The 23,911-nt window shown below is 44.2% G+C and overlaps 1 protein-coding gene across 2 annotated transcripts in view; it reads right to left on the reverse strand.

Annotated features, from left to right (window-relative positions):
- rev3l (REV3 like, DNA directed polymerase zeta catalytic subunit) overlaps positions 1–23,911 on the reverse strand; it is an 87,300-nt gene that overhangs the window by 3,338 nt on the left and 60,051 nt on the right. The window contains exons 9-28 of one of the 2 annotated variants that reach the window (XM_085372471.1): positions 21,212–21,354; positions 19,817–19,945; positions 19,010–19,247; positions 18,619–18,761; positions 13,680–17,451; positions 11,351–12,261; positions 11,111–11,196; positions 10,784–10,903; positions 10,014–10,206; positions 9,789–9,900; positions 9,499–9,614; positions 7,645–7,763; positions 6,651–6,769; positions 6,345–6,486; positions 4,584–4,828; positions 3,999–4,107; positions 3,344–3,550; positions 3,029–3,138; positions 489–603; positions 175–312 (exon numbers count right to left, since the gene is read on the reverse strand). In XM_085372471.1, the coding sequence (XP_085228597.1) occupies positions 175–312; positions 489–603; positions 3,029–3,138; positions 3,344–3,550; positions 3,999–4,107; positions 4,584–4,828; positions 6,345–6,486; positions 6,651–6,769; positions 7,645–7,763; positions 9,499–9,614; positions 9,789–9,900; positions 10,014–10,206; positions 10,784–10,903; positions 11,111–11,196; positions 11,351–12,261; positions 13,680–17,451; positions 18,619–18,761; positions 19,010–19,247; positions 19,817–19,945; positions 21,212–21,354 (7,267 nt within the window). Of the gene's footprint in view, positions 1–174; positions 313–488; positions 604–3,028; positions 3,139–3,343; positions 3,551–3,998; positions 4,108–4,583; positions 4,829–6,344; positions 6,487–6,650; positions 6,770–7,644; positions 7,764–9,498; positions 9,615–9,788; positions 9,901–10,013; positions 10,207–10,783; positions 10,910–11,110; positions 11,197–11,350; positions 12,262–13,679; positions 17,452–18,618; positions 18,762–19,009; positions 19,248–19,816; positions 19,946–21,211; positions 21,355–23,911 lie in introns of both variants that reach the window. The other variant, XM_085372470.1, reaches the window with a different exon arrangement.

Genomic DNA, 23,911 nt, shown 5'->3' on the forward strand with positions numbered 1-23,911 from the left:
GTAATCTAAGAGAGGTGTTGATGCTGTTTAATGTGCAAGCGGAAGGAGACGACCTTTTCCCTGACTGACACATGCAAAGCGGTCTGAGTAAACGGGAGCAGGAACAAGAGTGGCATGCCTGCGATTGGTGCACAACACAGTGAAAATGAGGGGAAAACATGGTTTGCCTGTTACCTTGGAAACAGCAGGGCAGCCGTCGCGGCGCACCGTCTCAATCCCTTTGGCATCAAACACGGGCTCCTTTTGGTCAAGGCTCTCATACATGTAGCCCACGTAACGCTTCTTTGTCTGCAGAACACAGGGCAAGTACACCTGAGACACACACACACACACACACACACACACACACACACACACACACACAGATAAATAACTACATCTAATGTGTGGAGATGGAAAAATCACAGTGAACAGATGTTAGAGAGAAGCCGCTACCTTGTCTTATTCGCTCCCTTTGTGTGTGTGTGTGTGTGTGTGTGTGTATCTACCTTCTCAAACTTGAGCTTGATCGGCTTGGGGTTGGTTGCAGTCACTGCTTCTGCAATCTCTTTGCCGATCTTGAAAGCCTGCTCTTTGGTGGCTCCTTTCAGTAAAACAAACATGCTGCCAAACACACAAAAACACACAAGGCTCATTACTAATTCTTATCAAACAACCCACACTACATACTACAGTGGTAAACGATACGCTCTCAGAGGCTTCGCGTTTGGCTCTGTGCTTGAACACATCCCATGTGGACGAGCGAGTCTGGAGGAAAGTGTGTCCCATATATGCAAAGCATGCTGCAGTTTAAAACTTTATGCTTCTTCTTCTATTTGAGACTCTGCAGGTCAGAAACAATCCAATTCCCTGTCTGCCAAACACAGCGGCAGCTCTTCTTTAACGGACTGTCAGAAATGAAAGCTGTTAGCTAATTGGTGCAAGTGTTCATGAGAACACGGCCCAAGTAGACTCAGACTTACACATCATCACAGCGTAGTGACACACAACAAAGCTGCTGGTCATGTTCACACTCGAGTGAAGTTATGAATTTGTCAGTAAAGTTGTGCAACCTGTAAACCTGCCTGTTGTGCAGATAATGGAACAGTGACTGCAGGTTTCCCATGTGAGGACACAAACACTGATCAGGCCTAACATGATTACCACTGACAGTGAATAACACTTTGTACAGGTCTTACCAAGGGCATGCGTACTATTTATTTACTAGGGGTGCAACGATACTCGTATCGATATTGAACCGTTCCATACAGTGCTTTCGGTTCGGTACACATATGTATCGAACAATACAAAATTTTTAATCTATTTTATCAACTTTCCTTCTGACGATGCTGTCTGTGTTGAGCGCTTAGTGGATCTGCGTTCGACTACTCCACCTAGGCTGCCCTGTGGAGCGCAGATCCACTGAGCGCTCAACACAGACAGCATCGTCAGAAGGAAGAGCGCAGGGCAAGCTAGCGAGACAGAAGTTAAGCTCTCCTTGCAACATGGCAAATTGAACCTCCCCCACCCTCATTCAGATCTGGCGTTTGGAATTATTTTGGTTTTCATGTGACGTATGACCCTGAAGGTAAGCGAGTCATGGACTCAAGTAAAACAGTATGTTGGATGTGCCATGCAATGCTCAATTACATGGGTGGGAACTAGTGTGTTAGCGCAGTTAGCTCGTTAACGTGTTGGCCGTCTAGCCCCATGCACGGGGCGATCAGGGGTAGCTCGTTAACGGAGATTTGCCGTGTTGTGGCGTTATGGTCATTTCAACGAGATTAACCTGAAAGCACTAGTGGGAACACAACGAATATGACTGCACATTTACGTCGACATCATCCTAGTGCAAAGACAAGTGGAAGCAGACAAAAACAACAAGCATGCTACTAACTTTAGCCGAGTCATTTAGACAGCTGTTAGCACATGATTCTCCTTATGGGGACCTGATATGTTTAATATGCTGCTGAGAATATAGCCCAGAAGAAGCGTATAGTATAGCTTTTATTTTGGAAAGAGACATTTCTCTGTAATAAACTCTCTTTTCCAAAGATGAGTGATTCCTCAATCAGATACAGGGCTTGCAATATCGCTAGCCCAACGTCCCGGGGCTAGCGATTTTTTTAGTCGGGCTACCAAAATCTATCTCTGCCCTGCCCGTCGGGCTTTTGTAGGAAGGAAAAATATATGTCAATGCTTTTGCATTCTTTCAGAAATGTAGCTGGGTAATTATGTCATTGGCATCGGTGAGCCACTGTCAATATGTGACATATTGAAATCGCGTTTGAATTTGCGCTTGTTTTTTTGCTTTCACTTTGCAATCGCGCGAACTGTGTATAGAGAGCGACAGCACTGATCTGTGAGTGATGATAATTTGTGCACCAATTCCTCTGACATAGTCTTATCAATCGTTAGCTCACTATGCAAACATGACAAGTGAAATCTCCCGCAGCTTAAACATGTGAGAGGTTGATCGCGCAGAGAATCGCTGAGCTTATGTGTGTGTGTGTGTGTGTGTGTAAAAGCAGCAGGATTTATATTTGACTACGATGACCTGGATGACTGAGGACCTTCACAGACAGATATATATTTTAGTTCTGCTGAGCCAAATAAGACAGGTCAGGGTGAAGAAGTGACAGCCAAAGAAAAGCTTACCACAAAACGGAGAAGTTATGACAAATCAGACTATAAGGCAAAAAGAAAGTGCAGCTTTATGGTTTCATGGACAAAAGAATTTCTGTGGCTGCAATATGACGAGCTAAATAACCAGGGCTGCACATAAGTGGTCCGCAGGTGCGCATTCGCTGTCAAAATAAAAAACACGCACAAGGGTTAGGGTTAAATTTAAAAACTGTACTTTTGAGTTAAAATATATATTTATAATTTTAATAAATGACAAATTAAAAAGGCATGAACATTTTTTTGGATCGAAAAAATATCAAACCGTGACACCAAAGTATCGAACCGAACCGTGAATTTTGTGTATCGTTGCACCCCTATTATTTACATCTGAGAAAAAGTCAAAAAGTCTTGTAAAATTGCTTACCTGTCAGTGTCTCCGTACACAACACGCGCTCCCCATTTCTTCGTGTCATTGACCATCCTGATGGCTCTCTCCAGGGTCTCTCTGGCTTTGTGGACAATGCTGTCTCCAACCTGGACACAGCAGATTTAATAAATATTGGACCAAAGGGGTTACGACTACATTCACAGCAACACTGACTCAAGGTAAAGGCCCTACAATAATACAGAGAAAATAGTTTGATTGACAAAGCAACAACAACTATTTTCATGGATTATAGTGGTATCGTACTGGGAGTGCACAGTGCAGAGACCATATAGCAGCTGCTGCTGAGCCTACCTCCACACTGGGCATGCGCCCAGAGTAGTTAGCAGCGGTGTATCCAAAGGTGACGTTGGCGATGAGCTTGAGTCCGAGCTGCCGTGCGTCCAGCAGCTTCGTCAGGGATTTGTCCTGCTTGTAGGTTTTCATGGACTGCTTCACCATGATCCTTGTGTTGAGGATTTCCTCCAGCATCATGGGCAGGACACCTTTACGCACTGAAGACTAGAACAAATAAAACACAGATCATTTAAAACACAGATTTTTTTTTTTTTTTTTACAATGAAGAAACATAAAGTAGGGTTGCACCAAAACTCTAAGAAGGACCTAAAATGGGCCTGATCTGCAGCATGGGGAAGCGCTGTAACTTAGAACGTAAAAAGCAATTTAGAAGTTTAGCTTTAGGCCCACAATATCTCTCAGTGTAAATAACAAAAATAAAGATGTTCCTGATCTACTGTGAGAGCTGCTTAAGTAGCACAACAGGGTAAAAACGGGCAATGTGGAGCAATCAGGCAGTGAATGAATGGAAGCACAGAGATCACAAAGTGGGTTTTCTTAGGAGGCACTGGCCCTTCACAGCAACTAATGAGACAATCCATCACAACGCCAACACTAAGAGCTTGGTGAGGTCTCGTCAGGGACAACGGTCATGATGATGAGGTTGCTGTACCTTAACGAAGGCGATGCCACCAGGCGACACGGTGATGTCGTTGCGGAGCTGGTAGAGGAGCTCGGGAGGGACTCGCAGGGAGGTGCAGCCAAACTTAAACTCATCAGGCCTGAGACAGAATGTGAACAAGAACACCAGTTCAATCACTTAACATTATTCTTGCAATGTGAATATTACTGTCTGGAAAGACAGCGTCAGGTATAAGTGAGAAAAATGCCCGTGTAGAAATCTGAACTGCACCCCACTGAGCTGTCTCTGCTGAGGATGAAGCCTGTGCACGCCTGCCACAAACCACTCTTTTTGTGTTACTTCAATGTAGCAGACATATGCATGTGGAAAGAAGTGTTCATGGCTCCTTGCTGTTGCTATGCAACCACACAAATCTCACTGAAAACCTGAACTCAGTCTTAAGTTGCGCTGCTCGCCGCCCTGAGCTGTGAACAACATGCCGAGCTCTCAGCGTGCCTGTTCCATTAAAAATAATGAGGGGAGGAAGCCGCTGCCAGAGGGAGATTTTCCTGGCAGGCGTGCAGTCTGAGCGAGTTCTCTACATGCTGTAGCTGTGTGGGCCTGTCATGTCCTTACGTTCCCAGGTTGTCCACATGGCCGAGGCAGGTGGAGAAACAGTAGTTGTATGCGATGACAATGGAAGGGTAGAGCGACTGGAAGTCCAGCACAACCACCGAGTTGCTGTAAAAACGGGACTCGGGCTCCATCACCAGAGGGATGCACTGTGGAGCCCTCTGCTGGGCACGCTGCTGTATGCTGGGCGTCACTGGGACGTAGTTTAGGGGCTTGGCCACACGCAGCATCATGGACTCCACACGGTACTAAAGACAAGAGGAGGAAACAAAGTTTGACTTATTATTCCTTTTGTTCCTTCACACATCCAACTGGAATTTTTACCACCTGCAAACAAAACTCTTAATGATGTCTTAATGACAATCTCATCTGGAGCACGCTCGGTGTGTTTAAGTAACTCAGAGTTTTTAGGTTTTTTTTACTTTTTAGTTCATATTTGGCAGGTGGAAGCAGCAGCATTGGGAAACATACAAAAAGCTGCAATCAAGTCAAACAGATTTCAGCTGCATTCAGTCTGTACAGGAAGTCAGAGAATCACTCATACCCTGCTGGAGCTGATTCAGATTTAGGAAGGTGTTATCAGACCCCAGTATCAGGTTGTATTCAATCCGCAGTTGTTAAAATGTTTTACGGGCGCAGCATCATCCCTGTTTGCAGAGCAGATGTATCTGTCTCTCTAATAAGTAATATTTTTGTGTTAGTTAATATTTAAATCAAATTGTCTGTGTAACTTCTCAGTCATCCGTCATGGTCACCTTGAGAAATCGAGGAGGCGGCAGTTGGATGTTTCACCCTTCATCCAAGAGGATGCTTCATTTCATTTAAATCAAAACAGTCCAAGATTATAGGGCTTTGAAATCATGTGTAGGCAGTGATCTCTTCAACTAGAAAACATCAACATCAGCCACACATTTACTGTGTTAACAGATTAAATGTCATACTGTTTAGTCAACCTCTGAGGCAAACAGCTGTGACACCAGTTGAGAGCCTAGACAGTTTCCCATTGTGCTCTGAGGCTGTGACTGCATGATGTTAGCGCACGTCAGCATCAGTGTGCACAGAAATCTGTGCAGCAGTAAGCAGTGATCAAACCAGCACAGGCGGGGCTCGTCTACAGTGAGCTCAACGCTAAACCAGCAGAGCAGAAAAACACCTCCAAAACTGGATGAGAATTACTGGACAATTTTAAAATTACACACACACACACACACACACACACACACACACACACACGATCCATTGTTAACATCCAAATGCTGATGAGTGTAACTCTAGCACTGCAACATGATTTCATCCCACTTTCTTACCGCACACTCGTCAGCATTTTTCGATGTGAAGACGGTCATCAGCTGTACGACCCACTTTGTTACCCACTGACAGATTTCAGGCTGCACCACACAGAACTGGGTTTTTAAAATGTTCTCATACATTTTCACCAACATGGTTAAAACCCTGCTCACACGGCACTGAGACAGAAGCATGCTCTAAACTTTTCTCACCCCATGACTGAACCTGAGGTTTCAAAACAAAAAAAAAACTGCAGTTATCTCACACAGAGAACATCAAAGGGACTTCATCTACCTGAACAGTCAACTATTAACTAACCAGGAAGGATAGACTGACCTCGGTCGATTTGAGCTGGTCGAACTGAACCACAAACTTGGATTTTCCATAGAAATGCCCTGCCTGTGTCTCCTACCAAGCTATTTGAGGACTGAACTAAAAATTATTGGGAATTGTTTGTGAGTGTGTGTGTGTGCATGCCTGTGATCCTCGGGTCAGAACGTGGAAAAACTGAATTCCAAACAGCCTGGCCAGCTCGCTGGTTCTGCCAATGATGTCATGTTGCTGCAGGAGCTGCATGCAGCCACGCACACGGCTCACGTAGTGATCCACCATCTTCCACCTAGAGCAACACAAACAGGATAATCATATAAGCCAGAGTTACAGAGCTGGCTTCAAGGGAAGAGTCAATTATGAGAAATTTACAACCATCTCTTTGTACTACATCTTTTAATTTCATGTAAGGTAATGTCCAAAAAGCTGGTTGTGTTTGACCCCGGCACAAACCTGTACAAGTCTGTGTTGTGGTCAAACCAGTCAGAGAGAGTGCGGGGACTGTAGAGAGGGAAGCGCTGGTGGAGCACATGGAAGGCCACGTTTTCAAAAGTGTAGTTGTTTAACGTCACCTGGAGGAGGAAAGAAAAAACATTTTCTAGTTCTATTTTTCAAAACTGCCTCTCTCTGACGTTTACACAATTTATGGATCAGAATCAAATAATAGCAATAACAGAACGCAAGGAAAAGAGTAGCACAAAGGGTTAACGTTTCCTCGCTTCAACTAAAACTGAATCTTTTACAAGAGATGTGTTAGCTTACTTAAATGTATACAAGTGTCTACATGTGACCACTAATCACACATTGTAGTCTTTTTGTGGATGAGCTGTAGAGATCTCTCTCTCTCTCTCTTTCTCTCTCTCTCGATATATAGATATAGCTATATCTATAGATATAGCTATATCTATAGATATAGCTATATCTATAGATATAGCTATCTATATCTATAGATATCTATATCTATAGATATAGCTATATCTATAGATATAGCTATATCTATATATATAGCTATATCTATATATATCTATATATATCTATATCTATATATCCTAGCTGACTGAGGGAATCCCCGTGTATTCTTGGTGAGAGAAAAAAAAGTAGTTTTAATCCAAAAGCAGCAGAGCACACAGCATAAAGCTGCAAAACAACTGGACCAGTTCAGACAGCAGCAGCTCACAGTAAACAGAATCAAACAACAGGACAGAGAAAACTGGAGTCACAGGGGTTGAGGGAATGTAAAGACAATAATAACTACTTGATGATAACATTTTTTATTTGTTAATACGAGAGCTTCACTTTATATGAAACTATGAAAAAAATAAGAGTCACAGAAAAAGCAGCAGCAGAAAAAGTAAAGTGGGGAGAGCCGTGCTGGAAAAACAAGTGGAAAGACAGAAAGTAGGTCACGAGCTACAAAGCTGTGAGGAGGTCATGCCAGGACACCTGCCTCAGTTTTCATCACCCTCCACAGGTTAAGGGTGATGCGCCCGATGATGTTGATCTCTGTCATGGTGTCGGCTCCGTACTCATCCCTCTCTGCAGCAAAGCGGTTCTCTTTGGAGTCACCTGAGGACACGCACAGAGCCAGACAGGCAGCCGATTACAGAGGAGGGAAGCCGCCAGAGGCTCTCCATTCAGCTCGAGTACACAAACACACACACACACACTCAAAGGGAATCACACATTCACACACTTATACAGGCAAACACATACACATACATGCTGTATCAAGACTCAGTCACAGGCACACCACAAAAATGGGGCTACACGTTTGCACTTATATTATCTACAATGTGTACCTACATTATGCACCAGATCCAGCACACACACCATGTACTGGCTTTCATTAGCCAAACTCACACTGTCAGATTCAATAACAGGGATGCACAGTAAAGTACTGCGCGTGTTTAATATGTGGCTGCACATTTAGTGCCAGCTGCTAATTGTGGATCAACCCTGATGAGTCACAAGCACATTTTAAGAGGGAATTTCACACCTAGTGAGACAGGAAGATGGGAAGATGTATTCGCCCCCTTTGTCACTTTAGTTTTTTCCATATTTGTCACGTTCCGGACTGTCTAACATTAAAATCTGACAAAGACAACCTGACTAAATCCAAAATGCAGTTTTTAAATGATAGTGTCATGCATTAAGGGAAAATGTTCTCGAAGCCTACCTGCCCCCATGCCAAAAATAAACCTTTAATTCAGCCTCATTTGAGGGTTTTGGAAAATGAATGGCCCGTTTAAAGCCACGGCAAAGCATCTGAATTTGAATAGAAATCTGAACTGTGACTATGCCACGCCAAAACTTCCACTACACGTTTTTCTTCAGAGGCATTTCAGATCATTCTCCTCATATGTAACATCACTGGAGCTTCGTGCAATGAATTGATGGTTGGACATTCTCCTTTAGGATATTCTGTTGAGAGCAGAGCTCATGGTTCCATCGATTACAGAAAGTCTCAGCAAAGCAGCTCAAGACCATCACACTACCACCACCGTGTTTAACTGATGACATGATGTTCTCGTAACAGCCAACTCCAGATGTAACAGGACTCAACAAGTTCAACTCTTCTTCCTTCAATCCACAGAATATTTTGCAGAGAATTTTGGAATCATTGAGATGTTTTTTTGCAAAATGAGACTAGTGTTTATGTTCTTTTTGGTCAGCAGATGGATCTCTCCCTTTATTATTGAGTCATGAACACTAAACTGACAGTTTTTGAGGCAAGTGAGTCTCACTGTCGTGTCCCATGGACACCGCCTTTCACTGGAGTCAAAAGCCTCAGAAGTGTCTTTGCTTACTCTCTTCATAGGTTGTGCACATTTGTCTGCCAGGGTCTGGCTGCCCACATGGAGGGGGGAGACCTTTCGGCAGAAGTGACCATAACTGTGCACTACTGTGTAACCCCGGCTAACCACCTGTACTGAATTATCTGATCTAGCTCCCTATGACTTCATCCACTTCCTTAAAAAAAGTAATCAAATTGAAGAAAGAAACATCTTTGGCCAAAAGTATGGATCAGAGCTGCATGAGAAGACAATCTTAAATTACAATCAGGTATGGTTTTTGATTTTATTCGCCTACTTTCAGACTCACTTCTTCAGTGTGCCTGAGGGTGTAGAGGTTAAGTCGTCACTGTTTGTGTCTAAATCGAACATGCAGAGCTACCTGCTGAAAGCTACCAGCGGCTGAAAGTAGCTTCCTCTCAAAACCCCCAAATCTTTACTTCTGCGTCCCCTGAACTGCCGTACTGGGTACCACAGCAGGGACTACTTTCAGTGGCTCCTGGCTGTACCTGGCACTCGTGACAGCTGCTGGCACAGATCCACTCCAAGTGCTGAGGACCGCTGAAGGAGGTAGCCCCAAGAATGCAACTGCACCTCGTAGCCCACCAAGATGTCCGGGTCAAATCTGACAGAACAGACCGTGTTAGCAGATGGAGATCATTTCTCAAAACAAATCCCACCCCCACCCCTGTAGGAGGTGTAAAATCTACAATGAAGGCAAATTTAAATGATAGTAATGATGCACTACAGTTGCAGCAACTCTGCCCTTGGTTCCCTTTCATAAAACAGTTGCACACACCTCCTCATGATGGTGACCAACACGTCAAACAGCATCTTCTCATCAGCAGCGTATGTCACTTGCAGCCCAGAAACACCTGATCTGACCAGCAACGGCGTTCTTCCTCTGGATCCTGCGGGAGCGATTAGAAACAGAAAAAAAAAAAACCAGCCAATTATCTAGTGGCTTTAAAACTAGTGATCGAACCTTATGTTCTCGGAGGAAAACACCGCTCGCGTGCTTCACCTTGGCCGGAACCTGGATGGTCTTTATCTACCACGATGGCCCCTGTGAGCTGGGTGTTGTCTACATCAGGCAGGGGGGTATCTGAACTGAAGCAGTAGAATAAGGCACATATGGGGTCAAACTCGGGGTCAGGTTCGAGGTCACGGCGGGTTCTTGCATGAAGCTCCATGGTCATCAGTGTCAGGTGCTGGACCTGAAGATGGAGGCGGAAACAAATACATTTGAGGTTTAATAGACTAAAAGCAGCACATCCTGTCACCCTCTGCCTGTTAAACCACAGTCTTTTATTTCGTATTTAGCTCAATCATTAATATAAATAAATAAACCATCCACTCTAACAGAAATTACAGTATTCAAGAGATATTAAAGAGGCCTGAAACCATGAAAACATGACAAACCTCTCTTTGAATTTAATGAGATCTACGTGTGCTGGCAGTGATCTCAGTTACGTTCAGGCCTTTTTGGAAAAAGCTTGAACTTAATCAAATCTGTGCATACATTCAAAACACCTGTACTCAGGCCTACATTCAAAGCTGGGTGTGTCTTGGTTTTATTTAGTTGTTTTGTGTAAAGCATATCGATTTGGCGATAGGACAGTCAAAGTCGAAAGCAGGATGTTGTGATGATACTTGGGGAAATAAATCCTTCTTCCCAATCAGGTGGACACTTTCTCTTAAAAACAAAACAAAGCAAAACCAACATCTAACCAGAACAAAGCCATTTATTCATCGACTTGGAAAAGAGCTACAGGTTAGTTGCCCTAGACTTACCTCATGCAGAGCTTTGGCATCCTGTAGGTTCTGCATGCTGACTTTAAAGCCGTAGGAGTTGGCTATACTTGGCCCTTCGATCTGAGAGTTATCTTTCTTTGGCACATTCAAAGCAGCAAACTGATTCTGTGGGGGATAAAAAAAACATGACAAGAAAAGTTGGAATCAGGAGGAAATCACAGGCACATCAAACGATCAGCGACCTGAGAGACAGGACTGCTACATGCAATGTTCTGGAGTGATACTAAATAGTTGACTTTCTGACCCGTGCGGCTTGTAGTTTTTGTTTTAAAAGTCTAAAAAGAAAAATCACAATCAGTTTTTGACCTTCATCTGCGTGGTCAGTAACACTCTTCTCAGGGGGTCTGCCTGGCTCCGCCTCCTCTGCTGAAGTCTCTGAGAAACAGGATCCTCTGCAGCGGGAATTAGACCAGAGAAGGAGTGAATAACAGTGAATATTAATAACAGAAACTCCATGCTGAATTTTCCCAAGTTAGGATTTACCGCAATTCTTTCTAACAGTTGATGGTGTCACAACATCAAAGGAGACAGATGCACATTCCTTACCCTGAGATATGGGTGTGCTGCACACTGGATCCAGATCTTCTTTGCTTCTCCATCGCCTCCTCAAGAAAGGGGTGCTGTGAATGAGCTGGGGACTGGTTCTCCTCTCATCCCTGTCACTGACAGCGAGAGGTGAGGGACTGTGGTTCCCTCTTAGCAGCTCTGGGGAATTACAGCGCATAGGTGATAGCGGTTCTGGAGAGTCTTCACCTGGCTTGTTCTCACTGAGCTGTCCTTGGCCAGAGGGGCTTGGTTGATGGGACTGCTGCCATGTAGGCAGCTCTGGGGACTCTGGACAGGTGGTTTTATCATCATCATCCTCTTTATTTTTGTCCTCCTGTTCAAGACAGACACTGCCTTTATCTGAAACTGGACTTGCTTCTGTGGATTTACACCTCAATCTTGTATTCTCCAGCGGAGACAGGATTAAAGACAGGCTCTGTTTCTTTCTCCTTTGAGTTCTGGTACAGGAAAAGTTACCACAGAGCTCAACCTTCAAGCTTCTGTCAGCAGCTGGCAATTCGCTTCTCTCTGAGCTCCCATGTTCCTCCACCTCCAGACCAGCCCTTTCTGTCTTCAGCACCTCACACTCTCTCCTGCCTTTTTGTAGACTCTCATACTGCTTTCTAGCTTTTAGCCACACCTGCACACGCTTGCGGCTTGGTGGGTTTTTGCAGGGCAAAAGCACCACCTTCTTATCGCTGGATGAGGATAGGTCACCCTCTGCCTTTTGTTTATTTGTCTCTGAAGCCTCTGCTCCTTGACAAGATGAGATAACGGTGGTGGCGGGGTGCGTCATGGCCGAGAAGGCCGTCTTCCAGAAATGGAGGCCTTCCAGAGACAGGTCTCCACCAAACTCTGCAAGTTCCCGAGCTAGCCGAGTGCCCACTGTTAGCTTACGGCCACCGACCTCCCTGGAGAAAAGACGAGGAAAGGATCAGTACACTCATTTCCATTTGAATTACAATAAATCATCATGTAGACAGTATAAAACAGAGCCAGATCAGTGGATTTCTTTTTGAACATACGGAAATTTCAGACATTTAATGATAAAGGATTGAGTTTGCTGTAGTCTAAAACAAATGCTAAAACTCTTTCCTCACTGGACTTCTATTCTCTTATCTGACAACCTTCCTTTTATTTATTGCAGTACTTTGTCGATTAAGATGTTTTACAACCCAATTAAAAAGCCTGTGAGGGAAGCTAAAAAAAATCCCACAAACAAATATAAAACCTTACCAACCATCACAATCAGTTAGATCATAGGTGTCAAACTCTGGCCCGCAGCCTAATTACATTTGGCCCACAAAGCCATACCAAATTACTATTAGAGCTGGCCTACTGGTATTATACAGCTAATATATATATTAGGGGTGCAACGATACTCGATATTGAACCGTTCGATACAGTGCTTTCGGTTCGGTACGCATATGTATCGAACAATACAAAATTTTTAATTTATTTTATCAACTTTCCTTCTGTCGATGCTGTCTGTGTTGAGCGCTCAGTGGATCTGCGCTCGACAGTGCAGCCTAGGCGGAGTAGTCGAACGCAGATTCACTGAGCGCAGGGCAAGCTAGCAGACAGAAGTTAAGCTCTCCTTGCAACATGGCAAATTGAACCTCCCCCACCCTCATTCAGATCTGGTGTTTGGAACTATTTTGGTTTTCATGTGACGTATGACCCCGAAGGTAAGCGCGTCATGGACTAAAGTAAAACAGTATGTTGGATGTGCCATGCAATGCTCAATTACATTGGTGGGAACTAGTGTGTTAGCGCAGTTAGCTCGTTAACGTGTTTCTCTGTAATAAACTCTCTTTTCCAAAGATGAGTGATTCCTCAATCAGATTTTTTTTTTTTTTATTACTTTGTTTCAGCAACATTAAATTTAAAAACTGTACTTTTGAGTTAAAATATATATTTATAATTTTAATAAATGACAAATTAAAAAGGCATGAACATTTTTTTGGATCGAAAAAATATCGAACCGTGACACCAAAGTATCGAACCGAACCGTGAATTTTGTGTATCGTTGCACCCCTAATATATATTGTTTAGTATTAAGCTTTGCTTGTTCCATATTCAGCTTTTCAGCAAAACTTGTTTAAGTCCATAAGAAAAGTTTAATTCTTATATCTGGAGGAAGATTTTTTTTCAATAAATATTAATGTTAGCCTGCGACAGTTTTAAATTTTGGCCCACTGTGCATTTGAGTTTGACACCCCTGAGTTAGATTCTGGCTCTTATGTGAAAACTTTACTAATACATTTATTTTGTTATATTTAGTAAATAATGCATGCTAGATGATGGTTACTGTTGCTGTTACTCTTACATTGGCTTCCCTGGGGCATCAGAGGGGTCACTGCAGAAAGGCTCCAGGAAGGTGGCCTCTGACATCTCCAGGTCCAGAAGAGTGCTGAGGATCTCCTCTCGGCTGGGAGGGGACATGAGGGGCTTGAGAATGTGGGCTCCTCCGGCCGCTGTCCCTCGCTGCAGCTGGCTTGCCCTCACCTGTGATAGCGAGCTGATGGAGCGTGGAGAGCTGCTGGGGGTGGTGGATGTTAGTCCGTCAATGCCCTCCGGCAGCTCACCTGTTGGTGAGCCCTCGTGGTCGACGAATGAAGCGGAGCTTAAAGGCAGTGAGTCGAAAACTGAAAAGAGCAGCTCTTTCCTCTCACAGTGAAAGTCTTGAAAGGGGCTGAGCGTGTGGGCTTTACCTAAAGAGAAGTCCCACTCTCTGCTCTTGAGGGACGTGAGGCTTGATGTAGGCTCGCGGTTCGTATGCCCATCTAAAAGGTCGGGGCTGTCCGGCCTTGCTCTGTTGCAGTCAGAGCCCCTTTGAAGATCCTCCCCAGAACAAAGCAGCCTGTCAAGTTTCTTTTCGGAGTCCGGCGCCTGAGCAGATACAGAATCCTGGCTGATGTCACTCAGGAATTTGACCGGTAAATTTTTATCAGTCACGACAAACTGACTGCCACTGTACGGACTGGAGAACTCTGTTTGATCGATAGCATTTATATCAAATGTGTAGTTGTGCGGGAGCTCTGGTGACAAGCTGTCCTCTATGAAATTGCATCTGTCCAGTCCCGGGTCTGACAGGAAGAGGGGACATTCATCTGACATGCTTCCCTCCTGCTTTACTGACAGTTTTGGCTGAGTACTGCTTGTCTTGCCTTTCCTGTTTCTCGGCCCCTTTTCTTTTGCTGTGGTAGATTTTGGGGCCCTGGGTTTCCGAGAAGTGAGGGTGGGGGCTTTTCTGGATTTAGTGGGTTTAGTGGTGGGAATTAGAAGTGCTGCCGCCTGGGCTATGGCTGTAGAGTGGCTTGCTGTACCAACCACTTGTATGGGAAGGGGCTGTCCCTTCTGCCTCGTCTGAAGAAGCTTCTTGAGGACAGCCAAGCCAGATGGGGTCTCAGAGAGAGGGGGGATCTCCCCGTTCTTGGGGCCTGAGTGTGGGAGAACTTCTTTTAGCTGGGCATCTTTATTGTGTTCCTGTACTGGAGGCAGAAAGTCTGTGCAATAATCCTGTGAATCCTCTGCCTTTACCACGGTGGTCTGACAAGCTTGCTGCTTCGTCTGAGCAGGTGCCGAAATGCTTTGGTTGACCTCCATGATGGAAGTCTCACAGTCTTCAACCTTTGGCTTGATAAACTTGGTTACTGAGTTCCTTTCTGGTGTAGATGGAGTCTGGGACGTGCTCTGGCTGTCTTTGCCCACCTGCTGTTGAAATGGAGGAACCTCTTGTGAAGAGTTCTCAGAAGGAGGCAACTCATCCTCTGGGAAAAGGAGTTGGGAGCTCTCTTTACTTAAGTCATAGCTTTTGGGTTCCTCTGTTTTCTTTTTACGAGACCTTCTAGGTCTTGTAGTGCTTGTAGAACTGTTGACAGCCCCTCCAGCTTTGATCCTCTGCCTCGAAATAGCAGGATTACCTTGTTTTGCCTTCTCAGTTTTAGGCTTTTCTGCAGACTTACTTGTTTTCCTTTTAGCATCTGACAGTCTCTTGGGTTTGGCAGTTTGACACTTACTACATGCTCCTTTGGCTGTAGACGATCTATGTGGCTTTTGGAAAGCAGAACTAAGACATGGGTCAATGTGTGGATTTATCAGCTCTTTTGAACTCCTGGTATTCATGAGGGGGTCACTTGGGGACCAACAGCGTGGAGGCGTTGAGTCTCTCGGGCTTTGGGATCTATCTGAGAGGTAGCCCAACTCTACCATGACATCTGAATAGTCAACATCATAGTCATGTGCCAACTCACAGTAACATGGTCTAGGGGGTGGCAGAGATGGCAGGACTGGGGCTTTTTTGCGGCCTTTTGGCCTCTGAACCCTTTCACCCTGTCTGATCAGAGGTTTGGAGGAGTTGTTGATAGTCTTTTTATTTGTGGAGTTAACCTTTGCCTTTCTTTTGGGATGTTTTTTGGCTTTTGGTTCAGTCATGGGAAACTTAACAGCAGTGGATTCTGGTACCTTGGGCCAGAAATCCTTGAGAGGAGCCAGTTTTTTATAGTGCTCTAGCTTGTCTGGCGTCAACACCACCAACTGCTCAGCTGCATTCACTTTGGACATCTTCACCAGCATGTTTTTCTCTCCCTTGAACCTGTTAATAATAATGTACTTTATAATAATAGGAGGTTCCTTCTTGCGTCTTCTCTGATACTTTACTTCTTGCCCACCTGAGACATCATTGTCCTTAAGTCGTTCTTTGACAGAAGCTAGGTTTTTAGAACGAGTAGCACTTGAGTGTTCCCCATCCTCTGAATCATATTTCATCTTCCGTTTGGTCCTCAGGGTGTATTTACTACCTGGCAGTGCTGACGGTTTAGTACAGGTGACTTTGGCAGACAAATCTTGCAGTGGGCTTACCACATCCTCAGTAGAGTCTTTAGTTTCCTCAGAAAAATAGGAATTGGTAGCAGAGCTGGAGACAAGGGGCTCTGGCTGTGGTTCTGCTTGTTCACCTATGGACCGCTCCTCACTTTCAGACTCATTTTTCACAATCGTTTCCTCTTTGATCAACTCGGCCTCTTGTAAATCCTGATGATCCTCAGAAATCAGCATTTCAGTGTCCGTAGTCACAGGACTAGCAGGTGTTACTGAGGTGATGCCGGTGCTAATCTGGCCATCAGAGGTAGAGCTTTGGACCATCTTTAATTTGTTCCTAGGTCCTGTCATACCTAGCCTTTTTTTGTTCATCTTTAGCTTAGACCTGCGAGGTTGGGCCTGTTCTACTTTACTGCAGGTGTCAGCCATTTTCTTGTTCCCAGGTTTCTTTCTGCTGAGGCAGTTGGAGAGAATGACACTGGGGAAAAACTTGTAGTGTGCCTCCTGCTGGGCAACAATAGTCCTCTCAGTCTTATTTTCCTGATAGTCCTCGTACCTGATTTTCAGCTCACCGACATCTCCTTCCTCGCCGTCTTTACCAATTTCGTCCTCATGAGGATCAAGAAACTCGTCCTCCTTCAAGGTCGATGGGGCTGATGTGATGCTCCTCAGAAGGGGGCTTTTATTGTCTTTCGTGTTCAGTTCCAGGTCAGTCTTAGCTGAGCAGTTTCTCAGCTCAGAATAACAGAGAGAAAAGCCCCTGTGGTTCTGAAGAATGGACAGACGGTTTGTTTCTACATTCTTTATACTGCTGTACTTCTTCCTGTCCTTGGCGACCTTTCCATTACCAAATGGGAAACTTTCAATATCCGTCTTATCCAAAGCTATCGAAGCTTTCTTATCGTAGGTGTACAAAGGTCGTAGTTCTTCTTTGTCCATGCAGATGGGAGACACCTCAGGGTGATTGGCTAATATGCAGGGAATAGGGTGCTTGACTGGCTGGATGTAGGGGATTTCTTTATTCACCTTGAACCCTGTCAAACATTCACTACTGCTGTCCTGACTGCTTTTTAACTGAAAGTGCTTGTCAAGCGGCTGCTCCGTGTCCAACACGTGAACTGGTATGTGCTCGGGATGCTTGCACTCCAAAAGGATCTTAGCTGTAGATGGTGGCTCAAGGTGGACCGTCTCCCCTGGGATGGGATTTCTTTTGCCCAACATCTTTTCAGTGGCCGTAAGCGAAGACTGCGTCATTGAGCCACTATCTGTTAAGGAGGAATCTATGGATACAGCATGTGAGAAGAAGAGGCATATCAGTTAGTATCCACAGCTGCAAGAAATTAACCTGAAATTCATCTGATCAGACAGCGCAATCACCCATGAATCTTAGCCCAAAACCCCAGGGTGAGATCGATCACTATTTTGATATATTTAAATTAGTGCTGTCAGCGTTAATCTCGTTAAAAGGACGTTAACGCCATAACCGCATTAACACGGCAATTCTCCGTTAACGAGTTAACGTGGATCACCCCAAACGTTTCACTAATGCGGCATCAACGCATTAGCACCATGCAGCCCTGCACACGTGTTAACCTGCTAACCGAGATTTGCCGCGTTAATGGCGTTAACGTCATTTTAATGCTATTAACGCTGACAGCACTAATTTAAATTTTAAAAAGTCAAACTACTACAATATTTCTATGCCATTATAACATGTTGAATGCCAAAATTCATAATTTAAGCTCAATAAGAAAGTGACCATCGCTCTACATAAGACACAGGGCAACTAGAACATCACTAACATGTGCATCAGCAGGAAGCTTGTCCCTCATTCTCTGCTCTGGCTCTTCTGATAATGTAGTTGTTCTGCTTTTGGCCCAGTTGAGCTACTGATAAAGTCATCTAATGCAGGTGGGGTGATAAATAACAGCTCAAATATGGTCATGCTATGGACTGATAATACTTCTATGTGAATATATGCAGACAGATCTTATATCTATAATGAGTTATTAAATATATAAAAACAATTCATAATAAGTATAAAGCATATGATATTCTTCTCGATGGTATACATTTCTCCTGTTTGTTATTTATTCCTGCACAGCTGGCGTGAAGTACCCATATTTTGTTGTCCATGTACAATGAGTCTATTACCAGTCTATGAAGTTGTAGTCATCTTTCCAAACACACATGCGCGCTCTAAAAACGGAACAGTTAATTAACCCCAGAGAGTCAGTTTTTACCCCCGAGTCTGGCATCAAATTGTAGCCTGTCAGGTCATAGAGCCAAAACTAAAAATCATACTAACTTTGTCTTCTGTAGCAGCTATCAGATCCCGTCTCCTGACATACTTGACAGAGCGTGAATCAGTGGGGGGTGTCAGATGGGCATCAAAGCAAGCTGACACTTCATGCTTTATCAGTACATCTCATCATAGGACAACTCACCGCTGCTCTCGTCTGCGGCGCCATCGAGCTGCGGGATGGACAGGTTAGCGAACATAGAGTTGTTTCCACTCCACTCCATGTCTTCGTCAGAGGACTCCTGCTGGGCATCACTGAAGCAGTTTTCTGTCTCCTTCATGCAGGGTCTGTGCACACACACACCAACGACAGGAACCGTATTATTAAAGAAAAATGCCCAGGCAGAGCTCACTGGGGATGACTCACAGATCGTGTACAGCGATCGCTCACCTATTTATTTAAGATACAACCAGAAACAAAAAAGGTGTAGCTTACACTTGTACTTATTACTAAAAAATGAAAACATTTTGATGCACAACATACTCTAAAACTGATGGTTATACTTTTGCCTTCAACCATGCAGAGATAAACATGCCTCTGAGAGGAAGCACTCTCAGTAGGGTCGCTGTCCCAACGCTGTGACATTATAACACTGAGTTCTGCCTCTTCCTTGTCCAGTTCTGGGCCTGCTTCCTCTTCATCACTGTTGCAGTTGTAGTTCGTGACACCGGGGAGTGAGCGGGACTGGGAATTCTGCCTAGCGGGTGTCCTGCAGAAACCATCGTCCTCCAGGCCTGCCAGCAAGTCAATGATGGCTTGGTCCCGGCTGCTGTCTGCATGGAGGACAAAATAAAGCACACAGACAATATCAGACAGCTGTACGCAATAACTTTCTCTCCAGATCAGCCAGTTAATCAAAGCTAGAAATGTCGTCTGCTTACAAACTTTTATTCACAAGTTTTTGGCCACCAACTTAGAAGAATTTAAAATGTAGAAGAGAACAAGAAGAAACTAAAGATGCTTTTTACTAAAGAAAACAACACTTGGACAGCTGTTAAGCATTGAGGTCAATATTTTCTCCTTTCAGGGTGTAGTGGCAGCCAAGTGGACAAGAACCAGATGTATATGGAGGAAAGAATCCACTAAATATCAGAAAATATGGATGGAAAGGGGAAAAAAGTGGCTTTTACAACAGGACAACAATCCAAAACAGCCATAAAAATCCATTTCAGAAGCTTCTGGAGTCAAAGTCACATGACCCGACCACTGAATCGGCATCTTTGAAATGCTGTTTGCGGAAGACGGCCTTAAAATTATCACCTAAAAATCACAGTTTAATCATGGGAAGCAAAATCGAGCATAGAAAATTAAAAACGTGCACGAATGAAAGAGGCTGTGTTACCTAACAGGGTCGAGTGGTTGGATGTCTGGGAGAGTGGGAGGAAAGACTGACTGTTCTCCAGGAGAGTCAGGATGGCCTCCTCATCAACGACAGCCTCCTCTGGGACTTTCCCACTGCTCCTCACATAGTCTGTGGGCAGCAGCAGAGAAGATGGAAACTACCGTTAGCCATACTTCGATGTCACACTTTGCTAACAACAGTTTCACCGAGATACCATATTAAAGCAGCACAGTTCAGCATTAGCTCGGTGACTACCATCTTTGGCAGTTTCTAGAGTACCAGTGAAACGTTTGGACACACAAGCACAGAGATTTCCTGCACATTAGCCCAATGTCAGTCTCACATCGTCACTCCTTCAACTCCCGGACTTGGGAAGGAGCGACAGGGTGATGAAACAAGTACTTCTCCTGCCAAACACACAGGCAGAATGAGAGAAGAAACAAATGCATGTCACAAGGGAAACCTAGTCCAACTAGGGCTTAAATTCTATGAAGGAAAAGGAAGTGTAGGATGCTAGTACGTAAAATCCAGAACTTCTTCATCTCCTATAGTGAATCAGACTACTTACAAGATGACTTTAAAAGGGGATTTCTCTTCTGTTTTGTTCTCAGATTTAATAAGCTTATAATAATAATAATAATAATAATAATAATAATAATAATAATAATAATAATAATAATGGATTGCATTTATATAGCGCTTTTCGGGGCCCTCAAAGCGCTTTACAATTATAACAACTTTCATTTCTGATATTGGCTTTAAAGCCAGACAAAACAAATGTAAGAAAGAAATGTCGCTGTACATTGTTTTATGTGCACAAAAACTTATTCAACTTCCTAAAAAGTCAGTTTATTCAATTATATAACCCTTGATAACTACCCAAGAAAGAATAGAATAGAATTCAACTTTATTGTCATTGCACATGCACAGGTACAGGGCAACGAAATGCAGTTTGCATCCATCCAGAAGTGCTTTAGTGATATAGATATATTACAATATATATTAGCAATAATATAGATATGTGAGTGTATTACAGAAATGGGTCTATTATGGTATGTTATAATGTACACGGTATGAAGTATGTTGTGAATATTCTGTAACTATAAGTATGTACAGGCTGTAGTGAGTATAAGCTATGTTCTCACTACAGCCTGTACAAAGAAATGACTTCCATTATCAAAGATACAACAGTATCTGGTTTAACCCACTTCATGCCACCAAATTACTGATGAGCCACCAAATAAAAAGTGTAAAACACCAAATCAGAACATAGCTTTGGTCTTTATTGGTTTCATAGCAGGTCAAACTATCCCATCGTGATAACTCTATATGATATAACTCAAAGCAAAATCTGCTGTTGCCGGTCTGTGAAACATCTACTGCAACTGTCCTCACCTGGCTGTGAACCCCTGTGCACCTCCACAGCGTTAGCAGGGGTACACGGCAGCCCGTCTGGGGTCAGGGGGTCAAAATGAAGTGTTAGTTCACCGGGGAAATCTTCTTGGTTCTCCCCATCACAAGCACACAGATCTTGTGTCCTGAGGAGATAAACAGACATCAAGTTTTACTTTTTACCAAAACATTTAACAGTGTTGACTGCATGGCTGTTAGCTGAATTAGAAAGCTGAGCACCTTGTGCAGCAGCCATGTTTTATTAGCATCTCTTTACAGCGGGTCTTAATCAGAGAAAGTGCTCGGTTTAGTGGGTGAAAGCTGTGTGTGGGACTGCACAAGTGTGCAGAGTGTCTCTTGTCTGGCAACTGTGTGAGGAAGTATATGGGTGTGTACAGCTAAGTGGTGTGTGTGTCTGTGTGTTGGCAGAGGGAATATGAATGGAAAACGGGCAGGCAGCCAACTGGGCTTTGTATCCCTCCGGATCGCCCTCAGCCACAAGCTGCCTATCACGCCCCCTTAATCGTGCTGCCCCTGCTGCATCGCCTGGCAACTCACCACTTAGTGACTCTGAAATATTGAAACAAAGACGAGGCGGGCGGCCGCCACTCGCACGTGGAACAGATTTCACAGGAGTGGTTTTGAGGAAGAAAAAAAAACGAATTCCATTTTAGGCACTGCTCTGGAGGAGGTCTTTCAGATCTGGTGAAGATGGTAGACTAGAGTCTGAAGCCTGGCCACGAGTCTGACCATGTAAAAAGCCCTCAGGATACTAAACTGTTGCTCCTGTGACTGCACGGACGACTTCTGTAGCACAAGTTCAAGCTTCTTTAAACCTTCTGATGCAATATGTAGAAAAGCACGGGACTGACAGGTGAAGCTGGAGAACACCATGACTGAGCCCAGTCACGGCTCAGGGAAGAACACAAACACTCGTGTGGGAAGATGGCCAGACAGAGACAAATAAACAGCAAACACATCAGACAGAATAGTAGACTATGAATCACAGCCTTGTGGACACCCTCTAACTCACTTTAAATGATGAATGAGCAGCAGCGGCAGGCAGGAGGCTGATAAATGATGAATGGTTTTCAGACAACATGGCTGTAAAATGAAATCTACTCCAGACTCAGAGTTTAGGTTGAGATTGAGGGAGGTTTCATGACAGAGACTTCGTTCTGCTGGTGCTGTATGATGAAGAGCCTCCCGAGAGTCAGCGTGCACGTGCTACTGTCTGGTTGTTCTTAATTAGTCTGCCAGCTAACGACTTTAGAGGGAGCCAGGGAGGGAGCCTGGCAAGCGTCAGGAGATTTCTGCAATGATGAACACATTTTGCCACCAAGCCACGCCCTCTCAGAGTTTGAATGATGAGAAAGAGAAAGGAACGATAACTAGAAAGTCTTGTTAGCAGATATGTGCCTTTGTAAGTATATACTGAAATACAGACTGAGCCATTTGATGAGCCGTTAACAAGATTTAACTTAAGACTACTTGTTACATTAAAACTACCAGACCACACAGCTTAATCTCTGATTCAGATGTTCTTCATCTTACAAGTGTATAAAATCAAGCACCACATCTGTGATTGTTCTAAAGACTGAATTCAGGTGTGATACTGTAATAGTTTTTGAAACATCTTCTCTCGTCATTACTCCATGACCAGCTGGAAGTGGTATTATAGCAAAGTGGAACCACAGCAACTCCAGTTGCAGACCATATAAGTAAAGAATGGGGATGCCAAGCCCTGAAGCAATAAGGACTACAAATCGCCATCGCTCTGAAACTTAATAACGGCAGAGTTCCAAACCTCTTCCATCAACATTAGCACAAACACTGCACTGGGAGCTCCAGTGTGGGTTTCCATGGCAAAGCAGCTCCTCTAGGTGTAATATGTAGATGCACATATGATTTGCACCTTTGACTGTAATTTTCTATCTGCTGCCTCAAGACAAAAGTGTGCAGTTACACTAATTGTTAAGATAATACCATGCTGAGTGATGAAGAGCCACAACTGGCCACAGATACACCGATGAGGCATCACAAGTAAGAGCTGTGTTGTGAAGTTCAAATGACACAGAGGCTCTGAGGCTGACACTGCGATTAATACACGGGAGTCAGAAAAATAAAAAAAATGTAGAACTACATCTGCTGATGCTAATTTGAACAAACAGATTTGCTTCAGATGGCTTTGTTTAACACTTTATCTAACTGACAGTTAATGTCCCCACATCTTTATGCATTAACCCCAGGCCGTGTGGGGTAATCAAGTCTGAGCACTGTCCAAAGGTTCTCTTCCTGTCACGTGGCACACAGCAGAAAATGCTCCAAATTCTTCAGTGGGTTTAGATAACAAATGGTAAATGGCCTGTATTTGTATAGTGCTTTACTAGTCCCTAAGGACCCCAAAGCGCTTTACACAACCAGTCATCCACCCAGTCACACACCCATTCACACACTGGTGATGGCAAGCTACATCGTAGCCACAGCCACCCTGGGGCGCACTGACAGAGGCGAGGCTGCCGGACACTGGCGCCACCGGGCCCTCTGACCACCACCAGTAGGCAACAGGTGAAGTGTCTTGCCCAAGGACACAACGACCAAGACTGTCCAAGCTGGGGCTCGAACCGGCAGCCTTCCGATTACAAGGCGAACTCCCAACTCTTGAGCCACGATCGCCCCAGATAACAATATGGCACCAGCATA

This window comes from Diplotaxodon limnothrissa, linkage group LG15 (assembly GCF_057381915.1).
Source record: "Diplotaxodon limnothrissa isolate DT_005_m linkage group LG15, D_limnothrissa_male_GT1.1, whole genome shotgun sequence".
Lineage (NCBI taxonomy): Eukaryota > Metazoa > Chordata > Actinopteri > Cichliformes > Cichlidae > Diplotaxodon > Diplotaxodon limnothrissa.